The sequence below is a fragment of the Myotis davidii genome, unplaced genomic scaffold (assembly GCF_000327345.1).
Source record: "Myotis davidii unplaced genomic scaffold, ASM32734v1 scaffold1104, whole genome shotgun sequence".
Taxonomy (NCBI): Eukaryota; Metazoa; Chordata; class Mammalia; order Chiroptera; family Vespertilionidae; genus Myotis; species Myotis davidii.
The window spans coordinates 116,313-131,671 of NW_006294679.1; the positions used below are offsets into that span (position 1 = coordinate 116,313).

General features: G+C 40.5%; 1 protein-coding gene across 1 annotated transcript; it reads right to left on the bottom strand.

Annotated features, from left to right (window-relative positions):
- Positions 1-182: 182 nt before the first annotated feature.
- Positions 183-13,035, bottom strand: OSGIN2 (oxidative stress induced growth inhibitor family member 2). Its single transcript, XM_006769042.2, has 5 exons — positions 12,860-13,035; positions 7,987-8,123; positions 7,251-7,442; positions 3,537-3,628; positions 183-1,268 (listed from the first exon to the last, which is right to left on the bottom strand). The coding sequence occupies exons 1-5, from the start codon at positions 12,924-12,926 to the stop codon at positions 239-241; spliced, it is 1,518 nt and encodes a 505-aa protein (XP_006769105.1). The 5' UTR covers positions 12,927-13,035; the 3' UTR covers positions 183-238.
- Between the last annotated feature and the right edge of the window lie 2,324 nt (positions 13,036-15,359).

A 15,359-nucleotide genomic window follows, 5' to 3' on the forward strand; every position in this document is an offset into this window, starting at 1 on the left:
TACCTATGTTTTTGTCAGATCAGCAAAAAATCCATTTTTTGGTGTGCTACAGAATTTTAGTAATTAGTTTATGTGTGCCATGAAATAAAGTTATACCAACTTCTTGTAACTTTAAAAAATAGTTACTATTGCCTGAGACTCTCCAGTGAATTCAAGCCAGAAATTCAAGCCAGTACACGGCAAAAAGTTAAAAATCTTTAATGGTGAACTATTCATATAAATTACTTGTAAACCTGCTTCAAGCTACCCCATCTCCTCCTCCTCTTTCAACAAATAAGTGCTTTTTCTTCTGTCTTGTTGCTAAACAGTGTGTAACACCCAGTGCCCCTCCCTTTAAAAATCGAACAAAATTATCTCCAACTAAAGGACCCAATGCAAAAAGGTGGGCTTCTTGAACACACTCGTAGGTGTACGCATCTATCGCCACAGGATTACCCTTACAAGTGATCGGGTGGCCTGAGTCATGGCCCAGGTAACAGCCGTGCTCTTTCAGAAAAGACAGATTGGGATGAGAACCTATCAGCACCACTGCTGCAGAAAGTTTAAATATTTTCTTCAATCCAGAGACACTCTGAAGGATGCACTTCATGTCCGACTTAAAGGAAAGCACATGGTGCTCAGGAAAGCTGGTGTAATCAGATAAAAGATCCGAGTCTGCAGAATATGACTGCGTACACATCATGTGATAGACCTTATGGTATTCTGGATATAGCTTTTTAGGAAGCTGCTTGAAAATTAAACTTGGATCAGTTACTCGTCTGCGAAATACATGAATCACAGGGATGTTGTTGTTGTAAGCAAACAGCACTGCATCAGCTGCAGTGAGCCCAGAACCTACAATTAACACTGGGTCCACTTGGCCACGCAACTTTCCTTTGCTTACAGCCACTCCAAATTCAGGCAGTGAATGAAACACAAAAGGAAAATCTTCCCCTTCAACCTCCAGACGGGCAGGAGAGTCCAATGTTCCCGTTGCCAGAACTACATTCTCAGCAAAGAGACTGAAGGGAACATGGGAGCCATCTGCTACTCGCTGATAGCCCCGGATCTCCCAGTTTCTCTTGATAAACTTGGACTTCTCCATCTGTGAATGCTGTGCTGGGATAGCTGCATCCTGACCACCATCCTCCTCCCGGTCTCTGTAGAGTCTGGACACAGAGGTAATGTAAGTATTCTCTCTGAAGTTCTTCTGAAGACCCATGACTTTCACATAATGTTTATAGTAGCGAGCTACTTCCTCTGGCATAACGCGATCCCCTTTTAGGTTCCTGGAGAAGGAGAAGGAAAACATCCTATGAGAACAGGACTTTGGTTCTGTGATTACTTTTTCATCAGTAAGCTGTTACTGTTTCAGCTATACATGACCCTAACCCCTTACAAAGAAAGCAAGCTTTTAGTTAAAAAGAAGATGCCTCCTGAGGGTAGAGACTAGGTAATGCATCCTGCTCCTCCATTGTATCTTTTCAGATTAGCTGCCTAAAATGTGGATATGTGATCATTAGACTCCTTTACAGTCTATGTTACAATTGTAATCTAAATTCAGTTTATAGCTCTACTATTTAGTCTTTGTTCTGTACTCTAAGTCAGCAATTTTCAACTGGTGTGACCAAATTTTTAAAATATGCAGTTCCTGACTATTTGATCAGGGGCACTGACCTCTTCCCTTAGGTTGTCAAATAAAAATAAAAAAATGACAGCACCCAATACAACAATAGCCAGTTGATGTGAATGAATCAAAATTATACCCTTTTTTCAGATCAGCAAAACAAATTTTTGGTGTGCCATAGAATTTTGGTAATTAGTTTATATGTGTTATGAGATAAAAAGGGTTGAAAGTCACTGCTGTAAGTAAAGACTAACTTATTTAATTATAATTGTTGAGATAGTACAGGTCTAACTGTAATACATAGATATACTTATTAAAGATAATATATACCACTCTGACACAATTTCCAGTAAGCTGCTTTCTATTTTCCTAATGACCAAAAATAAGACCAGTCTTCTACAAATAAAATTAGCTTACATCTAAGTAAATAATAGGACATTTCTGTGGTTTTTTACTCAGAAAGATATATAAATAAAATATTTTAATGAAAAGTACATTAGTACATCTTTCATTTTCCACTTGAAATCTAAAACAATGGGAATTAGCACCCCTAAACACTGTGCCCCAATTAGAGATAGATAGGAAAAACGAACCAAATCACTTCACATAATTCATTATGACTTGTTTTTGGAAAAAGTTAATAGGAAGTTTTCTTCTTAAAGTTTAATGATTATAATATTTAAGATTTAAAGCGTATTAACCTTTGATATTTACAGAAACCCTATGTAGTAGTAGTTACTATTATGATCTCCATTTTACAAGCTAGGAAATTGGCAGCTAATTTGTGTGACCAGGGTTACATCAGAAGTAAGAAAGTCAATCTAGAGAGACAACCTCTAGAGATTTAAGAGTCTTCCTTCTTTTAACACAATGCAAAGGCAGGAACTAAAGGTGATAGTAATTCTGTACTCAATAATCCCCACTTCAGGACAAGCACTCTGGTATAGAGTCATGAAGCTCCTTTCTTACCCACATCACAAAGCGAAGAATGTTGAGCAGTTTTATTTACTGACTTATGAAAATCAGGAACTTGTACAACTTGCCTGATTTTGCAACTTTACATGTCAAATCCATATACAATTCTTTTTTAAAAACCCAAAAGGAATATCTGATAAGTTTAATTTCAATTACACATGCTGGTCTAAATTTGCTCTCCTTACATCTTGTCAAACGGAGGATAATTTCTGTAGATTAACATGGATTCTATGAAGCAGGAAGTCAAGCATTCAAATGGTACAGCCCTGTTCTAACAAAAGTTCAGTAACTTCCTGCTTTCATTTACAGGAATGAAATGTTTCTGTGAGTAATCAAACTATATAGATCCTCTGCATTAGTAATTCCTATTTAATATTATTATCCTTGAAAACAATAGGGCTTTTCAATTTTTCTTTTTAAATTTTAGGTTCTTTCCCCCAAAATACACTTGTATTCTTCCAAGTTGAGATTTCTTCTCAGTTACTCAGTTAATATTTCCTACTAAAAATTTACCTCTATATCTAAGTAGCCAATCACACCATCGATTCTAGTTTATTCCATCACTCTAAACGAATAATCATATGCACTCCTCTAGTTTGAACGTCAAACACTTTAGGTATGTACACATGAACTATGTGTACATGAATTTATATATCCACTCATAAAATAAGTGACTGAGTGAGTGTGGAAAGGATGTGTGGGAAGATGAGAAAGGAAACCGTGGTTTAACAGGACAGGATAAACCCATGCTCAGCAGAGCAGTCGGAGCCCAGCCTATAGACAAGCCCCTGCTGACCTCCAGGGAGGGGAACAGCTCAGAATCCCGGCTACAGAGGCTTCTGACGAGAGACACACAGACATCTGTATTATTCATCTAAGACAGGTCACAGGTACCTTGAAATTTGCCGACAATCTTTCAATTGCAACCAAAGAATGGTAATAGTTTGATCTTTACCTTCGTTTGCTAGTTACCCAGTCTTTAAATTTAAGTCCAGGGAGCTCCATCCAATTTCCAAAGCTGATTGTCAACATGGAGCCTTCCATATTCTATTTGGATAAAAAATGTGCAATCAAAAAACATGTTTAGGTAACACGGGGTTTTTGTGTGTGTGTGTTTTTAACCAAACCCATCTATAAACTTTAGAGCTCAAAGGAGTCCTAAATGGTTACATAAATTACCTCTCAAAGTTTATTCCAATAAACTTTCAAATAATACTTTCATCATTTGGTAGTATCTACCTATATACTTCTTTCATATAGTTATACATTTACAGAACAAATTTACAATATTACCTGGTACCTACACAATGTTAATAGTTTTGGCCTATAATCAACATGATAATTCAGATGTAGATATTTTAGTGAAACAAATGGATATTTTCACCTTTTAAACAAAAGGAAAAGAGTTAATTTCCAACTATTATTTTTTAAAATGTTTTTATTAATTTCAGAGAGAGGAAGGGAGAGGGAGAGAGACAGAAGATGGAAACATCAATGATGAGAGAATCTTTGATTGGCTACCTCCTACATGCCCCCTTACTGGGGATCAAACCTGCAACCTGGGCATGTGTCCACTGGGAATCGGACCGTGACTTCTGGTTCATGGGTTGACACTCAACCACTGAGCCATGCCAGCCTGGCAACTTCCACACTTTAGAGGTCTTTTTATTTTATTATTATTAATAATTTTTTTAATGGGCAACACAACAGCCTCCCCCCATCAATTGTAATTATGAAGTCTAAGGTGGTTTGGCTATGGCAGCATCTTTCTAGAACGAGGAAACGCAGCAGTGGTGGCCTGATTAAGAACAGACTCACTGCTAATGCTAATGCCCCTTTTAGAGAGAAGTGAGCCCTTCATGCTCCGTGCCCCGTCTCAGTGTCCTCAATGACCTCTTTTACTAACTCTTTCAGGCTATGGCTTTTTTTCCCTTAACTCTCTCACCCGTGTCGATAGCCTGTAATGGCAATGGCCAACATTTACAGACGCTTGTTAAGTGCTAGGCCTTATGAAGCTAATTTGTGACACATTACCAAGGGAGAGAATGCAGCAAGCTGCCACTGCTTTGAGGCAGGTTGGGCCTGGGACTTGGGTCAGAACCAAGATGGAAAACTAGGACCAACAGAAGGGGAGCTGTTAAGAATTTATTATATGTCAGAAGTTATCTGCAGCCACATAATCATCTCATCTTGAACTGAAAAACCTTAAAGCACTGTATTCCACTTCCTGTCAACAATCTCTTCACTTTATTCCCGCTGCACCAGTTCTTCCAGTTGGTTGCAAGACCTAGTCCCTTGATCTGTTCATTTTTCTCCCCATCGGCTTTTCTTTTTTCCCTATGCAACCTGTATGCCATGGTGCCTGCAGTCATGGAGACAGTATATCAAGGGGTGCAAACCTGACAGAAGTCCTGTAGGAGCATACAGAAAGAGGCTATTCTTCAAGGACACAAGCAGAATTTACGGGATGCACTGTTAGAAAGGGAGACTATTCTAGGCAGAAGAAGCAAGCTATGTGACTGTTTAATAAAAAACTCACCAGGGTGCAGAAAAGAATTAACAGGCTCGGGCTGCATTAGCCCTGCATATTACTAAGAAAGATCTGTTCAGAACTGGCCCTTGGTCGCCTCCTGGGAGACATCCTCTAACCCTTGGAATATTCCACCTGATGAGGTTTTCTGTGTGCCAGAGCCTGGGCCATGCCGCACCAGTGGGCCATGCACATTTACCCTAACATGGGATTATGGTGAACCCCACTGTTTGCTCTGGGAGGCAGGGACCAGTCAGAGGCCTATCACATGGGAGCTGCTCGCTTGCATGGCTGAGCCCCCAAAAATTCCCTGGACACCAAGGCGTGAATGAGCATCCTTAATTGGCTCCCACTTGATAAATTAAATGTAAACAACTTTTAGACATAACATTACACTAATATAGGAATACCAGAGACCCAGTGAACGAATTCGTACACCAGTGGGGTCCCCAAGACTGGCCTGCATGATCAGGCCAAAACCAGCTCTCTGACATCCCCTGGGAGGTCCCGGATTGTGAGAAGGCGCAGGCCAGGCCGAGGGACCCCACCAGTGCACGATCAAGACTGGGGAGGGATGTGGGAGGTTGTCCAGCAGGGGAGGGACTGTGGGAGGGCTCCAGGGCGTGTCCGGCCTGTCTCGCTCAGTCACGATCAGCCAGACCTCAGCAGCAAGCTAACCTACCAGTCAGAGTGTCTGCCCCCTGGTGGTCAGTTCACGTTATAGCGACTGGTCGACAGGTCAATTGTCTGCCCCCCTGGTGATCAGTACACATCATAGCAAGTAGTTGAGCAGCCTTAGCATATCATTAGCATATTACGCTTTGATTGGTTGAACAGACGACCAGATACTTAGCATATTAGGTTTTTATTATATAGGAGGATCCAACTGAAGTCTGTACTTAAAATTTGATATGTTAAAATTTTCATGAAGTCTGTACTTCATAACATAGCAAATTTATTTAATATTTATACAACAAATGAGCATTCTCTACACACTAGATACTATACTGGCTGCTAAGGACAGAGTAAACAAAAATTATTAGTTGCTGCCTCTAATGAAATGCACTGACCTTTAATGTTATCAGTTCTCTGGCTAAACTTCTGCTATGGACTAAACTGTGCCACCTCCAAATTCCATGGGAAGCCCTAACACCCAATGTGAAGATATTTGCAGGTGGGGAGGTGGGGCCTTTCAGAGGTCATCAGGCCTAAGATGAGATCATGGGGAGTGGAGGGGGGGCTCATGTCAGGATTAATGGCTTTATAGGAGGAAGACACATCATGCTGTCACCACCATGTGAGGACACAGCAAGAAAGCAGCTGTCTGCAAACCAGGAAACTGAATACACTGGCACCTTGATCCTGGTCATTGCAGCTTCCAAACTGTGAGAAATAGTGTCTGTTTTGTAAGCCACCTGGTCTACGGTAGTTTGTTATAGCAGCACAAGCAAGCAAATACAAGTTTATTCTTTTACATTTTTCAATTAAGATCCTGAAGATATAAAGAAATAATTGATATTGGTATGAAATAGTGTGTGAAATTTTGTAAATTCTAAAATAAATAAATAAAAGTACTTTGACTATGAAATGTTAAAATATTTTCTATATAAATCTTATAAAATGACTAGAGGTCCAGTGCATGAAATTCATGCACTCGCGGGGGGTGGGTATTACTCAGGCCAGCCTGCGACCTCTCAAGAGTCCAGGAGCCCTCGGGGGATGTCCGACTGCTGCAGAGGTGGGAGAGCCTCCCGCCACCACTACTGTGCTTGTCAGTCATGAGCCCGGCTTCTAGCTGAGTGGCGCTTCCCCTGTGGGAGCGCACTGACCTCCAGGGGGCAGCTCCTTCCTTGAATGTCTGCCCCCTGGTGGTCAGTGCACATCATAACGACCATTCCATTTGCATATTAGCTTCTTATAATACAGGATATAGAAAAAGTGCTTATTCTAAGACTATAAGTAATAAAATTTGGCTTAACTTCTAGTAATTACCCACATCGAATTAAATAGGATTAAAACTCCAAATAAAAATTCAGTTAATATATATAACATATCATAATGTTTAAGAATCAAAATTGTCTTATTAATAAGATCTATATAATAGCTCATACTGAAATGCTAAGAAAATTGTATACTCACATGCCAAGCTCCACCAGGTGGGCCTTTACCAAGAACTAAGTGAGGGATATAATGATGTTGTTCTAATTTCCAATGCAAAACAGATGGATAGTCATACCCAAAGTCAGCATCTGGATGAAGGAGTGTGTCAAACAGTACTGCAACTGGATTGGATGATCGGCCTTCAAGGCCCTCGGACAAGTATTCTAAGTCCTGAATGAATTTAAAAATAAAAAGGGGGGTGGGGAGCAGATAGAGTTTGAAAAAAGAGAAAAACACAAACCACTGCTATCATAACAAAAGTGAAGGCCATTACTCTAACCCAGCATTTCCCGGAGAGTGGGCTGCACAACACTGGTGGCCCTTGAGATCTTAACAGATTCTTTGGTCAAATATGGGAAAGGTTGGTTCTCAACTAATCTAATCTGATCCTTTTACTGCAAAACTTGAAGATGACTTTAACATGCTAATATGCCTTAATATGTCTACAGTGACACTGCAGTCATAAAAGGCAGCCCTTTCCAAACTCATTTGAGCATACAACAGCTATTAAAACTTTATCAGGAAATCATTTGAGAAATTTTATTCTTATCAAATCAGGAAAATAAATAAAAGCAAGCAGAATGTATTTACAAATCTATGATTAAAATGATAGAAAGTGTTATTAGAAGAAAGGATTTTCAATTAAACACAATGCTTATATAAGCTGAACTAATCTTGTTTCAGTATAAAAAAATTAAAAGGATTGAAATAATACCTGATCAACAAGGGAAAGATGTCTTGCTTCTTGTAATTTACTCTGTAAGATTGTATTTGGATGTATTGCTTCTGATGATAAATATGGTCGGTAGCCTGATAACATGTAAGAAAGGCAGATCCCTGAGGGTCCATTTCCTATTTTAAAAAAAAGAGAAGGTGGAGAGGGTATGCCACACACCACACGCCTCTTCCTTGGCTTTCCTCCGCCTCCACACGTGGCTTCTTCCTCACCAATTCTGCCTTCTCTAAACTCTGAAAGCCAAGGAGTCACAACACTCTGACTTTCGCCTTCACTCCTGGTTTTTGTGGGAAGTCTCATCTACTCAAAGCTTCAACTCTCTATGCTTATACCGAGTCACAAAATTAGATCTCTAGGCTGACCCCTTCCCCAAAAATACACTTCACATTTCCATATGCTGCTGCTTTACACCACCTGACAGGCCCACTAACAACTTAATCAAAATGCATTCAAAGCAAATCCATGCATCCCTTCATTTAGCTGCCCTCTCTTCCTCCTCCACATATGGCACGCGCAAAATCTTAAGCCACTCAGCTTCTGGTTCTACACCCATTATGTCATCTATATCCATTAGGTTGTCTTTGCTTTTCTCCCGTACTTTCAATCAGAAGGCAAGTCTCCCCCTCCTTCTCCTCAAGTTCACCTGCTCCAAAACCATTCCACACTCAGAGGATTTTGGTAACACATGGTCTTCAGCATGTTGCTTCCTCTATTTTAAACGCCTTAACTGCTTGTTTGCTGACTACCCAGTATTCTCTACGTTCTAGTCTCAACCATCCTTCTAGTGATCTAGTCCCATCACCTAATGCGGCCTTCCATATTTTTTTATATGCTTTAACTGAAACCAAACTGCATTTGTCATTGAAATATTTCCATTTCCATAGTTCCCTTAGTCTGGGTTTGCTACCTCTCTATTATCTACATCCATCAAAAACTGAATCCCACTGGGACAGCTGCTAGCCATAGGGAAAAAAAAACAACACTTATTCTTCACCTAATATTTTGTCCCAAATAAGCTCAAAGGTGTAAATATGAAAAGTAAAATCATAAGAATATTAGTAAAGTGGGTGATACTTCTATTTATAATGCTGGAGTGGGAAGCCTTTAAGCATGACATAGAACTCAAAAGACAGAGTAAAGTAAACCTTTGCCCTCATACAAATGATTAACAACTGACAAGTAGTGGGAATGAAGACCTGAGGAAAAGAGCTTATTTCCTTGAATCAAAAAGAGACGAAACTGAAGAAGAGAAGTCATGATAACATCAACAGCTATAGAAAAAGCATTTGACAAAACCCAACACCTATTCATGATAAAAAAAAAAACTCACAGCAAACTATAGAGAGGGGAATTTCCTCCACTTGAAAAGGAGTATCTACAAAAAGCCTACAGCTAACGCCATACTCAGTGGTGAGAAATTACGTGCTTTCCCTCTAAGATCAACAACAGGACAAGGATGTCTCTTTATACCATTCCTACTCAACACACATCTTGATGGAAGTCCTAGATAATGCTGTAAAGACAAGAAAAGGAAACTCTGTGGCCCAAGTCAAGTACCCGCTGAGTCCCACAGAATAACTGCTCTGTGCCTTGGGGATCAGGAGGAAAGAAAAAAGTTCCCTGTGTTCTGGAAGCTTTCAGGACACTCCTGATAAGGAAAAGGCCTGTGACATGCCCAGCAAGAACACAAGAGTGAAATGGAACAATTCCTAAACCTGGGTCACATCTCCTTCCTTGAGTAGCTTGTTAAATACAGATGGCCCGCCCAGCTGGCATGGCTCATGGTTGAGTGTCAACCTAGGAACCAGGAGGTCACAGTTGATTCCCAGTCAGGGCACATACTGGGGTTGTGGGCTCGAGCCCCAGTGTGGGGCGTGCGGGAGGCAGCCAATCAATGATTCTCTCTCATCATTGATGTTTCTATCTCTCTCTCCCTCTCCATTCCTCTCTGAAATCAATAAAAATACAGATGGCCAAGCCGTGACCCCAGTGGTCAGCTTCAGAGAGCTGGGGTGAGAGCCCAGACATCTGTGTGGTTAACCACCTAAGGGGGGCGGGGGGGTGACGACAAGAAAAGGAAATAAAAGGTATACAGATTGGGGAGGAAGAAATAAAACTCTCTTTGTTCACAATGCCATGATTATCTATATAGAAAATCCCAAAGAATTGAAAAAACCTCCTGGAACTAACAGGCAATTATAGCAAGGTTGCAAGATACAGAAAGAAGGCAGCTACTTTCCTATATATCAGCAATGACAAGCGGAATTTGAAATGCAATACACAACACTGCTTATATTTGCACAGAAAAGAAAAATACTTGGATATAAGTATTCACATAGAATAACACATTTAAGATCTATGTGAGCAAAACCACAGAACTGATGAAATTAAAGCATACCTAAACAGATGGAAAGATAGTACAAGCTTGTGAATAGTAAGACTAATCTTGTTAAGATGTCAGTTCTTCCCAACTTGAACTACAGATTTAATGAATCCAAATCAAAATCCCCAGCAAGTTACTCTGTGGATATGGCAAACTGATTCTAAAGTTGAAGTGGAAATGTGGAAAATCCAGAAGAGCCAGCACAATATTGAACAAAGTAAAAACTGAAACCATCCAACTTCAAGTCTTACTGTAAAACTAGTCGGCAACACAGTGTGGAAAAAAATAAAAGGACAAAATCAATGGAACACAATAGAGAACCCAGAGATCTTCACAAGAATAGTCAACTGATTTTTGACAAGAAAGCAAAGGCAATCCAATGGTGGTAAGTCTTTTCAATAAGTGGTACAAGAACAGGTGTACATCCACACATCAAGATATAAATCTGGATATTAACCTTACTAGAGGCCCAGTGCAGGAAATTCATGCACAGGTAGGGTCCCTAGGCCTGGCTGGCGATCAGAGCCAACTGGGGCCTTCCGGCTGCTGGCCGGGTCCTCCCTTCCCCGGCTGCTCGCAGAGGCCTCAATGCTCTCAAAATAGATCACAGATGTAAATATAAGATGCAAAATAATAAAGCTTCTAGAACAGGGATGGGCAAACTTTTTGACTTGAGGGCCACAATGGGTTCTTAAACTGGACCGGAGGGCTGGAACAAAAGCATGGATGGAGTGTTTGTGTGAACTAATATAAATTCAAAGTAAACATCATTACATAAAAGGGTATGGTCTTTTTTTTTTTAGTTTTATTCATTTCAAATGGGCCGGGTCTGGCCCGCGGGCCGTAGTTTGCCCACAGCTGTTCTAGAAGATAACAGGAGAAAATTTAGATGACCTTTGGTTTTGGTGATGAATTTTAATGAATTTTTAAAAACTAAGCATAGTCTTACCAGGTGATCCAGCAATTACATTCCTTGTTTTTTACCCAAATGAGTTGAAAACTTAATGGCCATGCAAAAATCTGTATGTTTATAGCAACTTTACTCATAATTGTCAAAAATTGGAAGCAATCAAGATGTCATTCAATTAGTGAATGGATAAGCAAATTGTGAAACATCCATACAACAGAAAACCCATACATACATTAAGGGAATTCGCTCTTTACTAAGTATCTAGGCCAGCCGTGGGCAAACTATGGCCTGCGGGCCAGATCCGGCCCATTTGAAATGAATAAAACTATTGAAGAAAATGACCGTACCCTTTTATGTAATGATGTTTACTTTGAATTTACATTAGTTTACACAAACACTCCATCCATGCTTTTGTTCCGGCCCTCCGGTACAGTTTAAGAACCCATTGTGGCCCTCGAGTCAAAAAGTTTGCCCACCCCTGATCTAGGCTCAGGTTGGTGGTGCTACTGCCAAGAGTAATGCATTAGGTTAAGCTACACTCATTGGCTAGCTGAGGCCAAACAGAAATAGATTGTTTAGGGGGAGTGAGGTGGGCAGGTATGGAGGAAGGTGGCTTTTCCTGACTCTCCTGTAGCCAAGCTAGAACAAGATGCCAAGGTTCCTTGACTCCCAAGATATCAAGGATGGAAAGCAGGGTGGATGTAAGTTGGAAAATGGTACACAAGGTAAGATGCTCAAACCTCAGAGGGAAGGGAGGGAAAGGTGGGGGTAAGAGGGAGAGATCAACCAAGAGATTTGTATGCATGCATATAAGCATAACCAATGGATGCAGACAACAGAGGGTGAGGGTGAGGGCAGGACTGCGGGGGTGGGGAGGCAATGGGGGGATAACCACACATTTGTAATACCTTAATTAATAAAAAGTAACAAAAACAAATTTTAAAAAAATGCTGGATGTGAAACAGTGCAGAAACACCTTTATCCTCTGCCCTAGAGGGGAATCTGTATAGAACTATAGTGCTCCCTTCCTTCCTTCCTCCCCCAAGTCTCCCACATGCTGGACAGAGGAGAGGGCTTTTCTCCCTTTCCCACTGACTTTGAAAGAAAATATAGGTTGTCTTCATTACCAGGACACTGTCATAAATCACCACAACTGATAGTATCTAATATAATAATATGCAAATTAGCCAGGACACCGCTACAAGCATCGGTGAACTACAGGAGGGCGGGGCAGGGGCAGAGAGCTACCAGCTGTAGTGGGCCGGGTAGCCAGCTGAGGCAGGCAGCAGCGAGCTATTCGCACACGGATTCGTACTACTTTTAAAATAATAGAGTAATATCAATCCTTAATGAATGGATGCTGTGCTGCATTCTAACACAGGACCTCAATCAGGTAAACCATTTACTCTCTCCAAAGATTTGGTTATTGGTTGTTTTAAGATATTAAACCTAATAATACTTTTCAATAAAATCCTAAGAACGTGTAACTATGTAACTGTAAATGTATAAAAGTAGTAAGGATCATAACTAATTTTAAGAGATACAGTGCAATAACTTACCTATTACTACCACAGGCAAAGTCACTGATGAATCCTCAAGAAAAGAAGTTTCTTCAACTAAGGGCATCGCTTTCACTTTTCGCCCCAAATTATCACCAAAATACTGAACTAAGGAATTATAAATCTCTCCTTCGGTTTCAGTGTCACCATAGTTTCTTTTTAAAAACAAACATGGAACAAAAACAAGAGATATATAATTAATATAGCCTTTATAAAAATCTCTTTATTCAGATTTTACTTAGGCACCAAAAAAAATTCCAGTTCCATAAAAGGAGAAAATCCTTCTGATTAATGCTTTCAAATCAGGAGCTTTAGCTACATGTCAACCTTCACCAATTTGAATGTCAGAAATCCTCAATAGCTGCCAATGTCTCTTTATAGGCCAGTCCTACATAAGACAAGTCCCAAATAAGAAGCTGTCTTTAAGATGACCGACGACACAGATTATATGGAGATTTTTAATTTTCTGAGATCCTGTAGGAGTGGGTAGTTTCTTTTTTTACTTTTCTTTCATTAATAGAAAGTACATTAGAGGCAGTATATTTAAAACAAAAGTCACAACTAATATTTTAAGGAAAAGTTACTGTACCTATATTGTGCATTTTGATTTAAAAAAATGTTTATACATTTTTTTCTCAAAGACATACTGAAATATGGAAAGATCCTAATGCTGATTTCCAATCTACCTTCTTTCCCAATTGCCTTCCTAGAAACTATTTTTAGCATTCTGACATACTCATGCAATAAATGGACTTATGTTAAACATCGTTTCATGTGCTTATTAACCATTTATACATCTCTGGAGAAAGTCAAATTCTTTGCCCACTTTCAAATTGGGTTCTCTTTTGATTGTTGAGCTTTAAAAATCCTTTATATAAGTCCCTTTTCAGATATATGATTTACAGATATTTTCTTCCATTCTGTGTGTTGCCTATTCACTTCATGTTGTCTTTTTAATCACAAGTTTTACATTTTGATCAAGTCCAATTTATTTTTTCTTTTGTTGCTATGCATTTGGTGTCATATTTAAGAAACCAATACTTAATCCAAAGCCACAAAAATTTACTCCAGTGCTTTCTTCTACAAGTTTTATAATTCTAGTTCTTACATTTAGGTTTTTCATTCATTTTGAGTTAGTTTCTGGATATGGTGTCAGGTAGGAGTCCAACTTCATTATTTTGCTTGTGAATATTTGTCCTAGCACCATTTGTAGACTATTCTCCTTTGACTCACGATCCATGGAAAACCAAGTGGCCATAAGCATAAGGATTTATTTCTGGACTCTCAATTTTTGGCTGAGTTCTGTGCAATTCCATATACTTGTCTGGGGGGGGGGGGGGGGGAAGCAGTTAGAATTTTGATAGGATTGCACTGACTTTGTAGATCAATTGAGAAATACAGCCATCTTAAGCACAGAGTGGGGCAAAATAGGTTTACAGTTGTTTATATGGTAAATAATATAGTAAATAATGCAAGAATAAACTTTTGAGTACTCCAACTGTACGCCTATTCTTGCCCCACCCGACAGGAAGGTTCTCAATCCCCCACACGGGATTCCTCTTCGCTCAGAGGCCGGCCTCGGGTCCTCGGGATGTTCTGTGCTTTTACATTTCCTTTTGTTAAAGCGCCTCCCACTTACTGCTGCGGGTGTTGTAGCATGGAATCCACCGGAGCTGCCGGGAGGGCCTGGCCGTCAGGCAGGAGCGGCCGCAACGGGCCGAGCAGCGCCCCTGGCCGTGCACGCCTGCACCGCGACGGCTGGGGGGCAGTCACGGGTATGGCTGTGGTTCTTGCATTTATTCATCACTGGGTATTAGATTTCGGTTTTTAAAACTCGGCGGAAATCCTGTGGTAGCCTTCTTCATCCGTGTTCAGGCACCTCCATTGCCCCGTCCAACTGTAGGACTCCGGACCGTTTTCCGTGGCCATCCCGGGCTTCGGTCGCCAGTGGCGCCTGAAATGCGGCCGGTCCAGGTCCAGGTCTGATCTAAGTGCAAAATGTGCACCGGCTTTCTCAGACGTAGTGTGAACAGGAAAGAGCGTACACGGTTTCATTTTATATTGATTGCACGCTGAAACGAGAATGTTATGGAAAGTTTAAAATCACAGTACATTTCTGTCGGATAGGGCTGCTCTACAGGGAAGGAGATCTATTCTCAGAGCTTCCGGGTTGCCTTCTAGTACGGTCCCCACGGCTTACAAAGGGGGACACATTCTGAGAAATGCACCGTTGGAGGATTTCATCATTGTGTGACCACCATGGAGCGCATGTACGCAAACCTAGGTGGAACAGGCTCCTGCACACCCAGGCTCCATGGTGTAGCCTACGGAACCCAGGCTACAAGCCTGTTTAGCATGTTACTGTACAAAACTACACAAATTAAATCAGCCACAAGAGGCAGGGATGCAATGCAGGTGGAGCAACAAACTGATGTCTCTCTCTCACACGCACCAATCAATCAATCAGTGCATCAACTTTTTAAAAGAACACATGGATGGG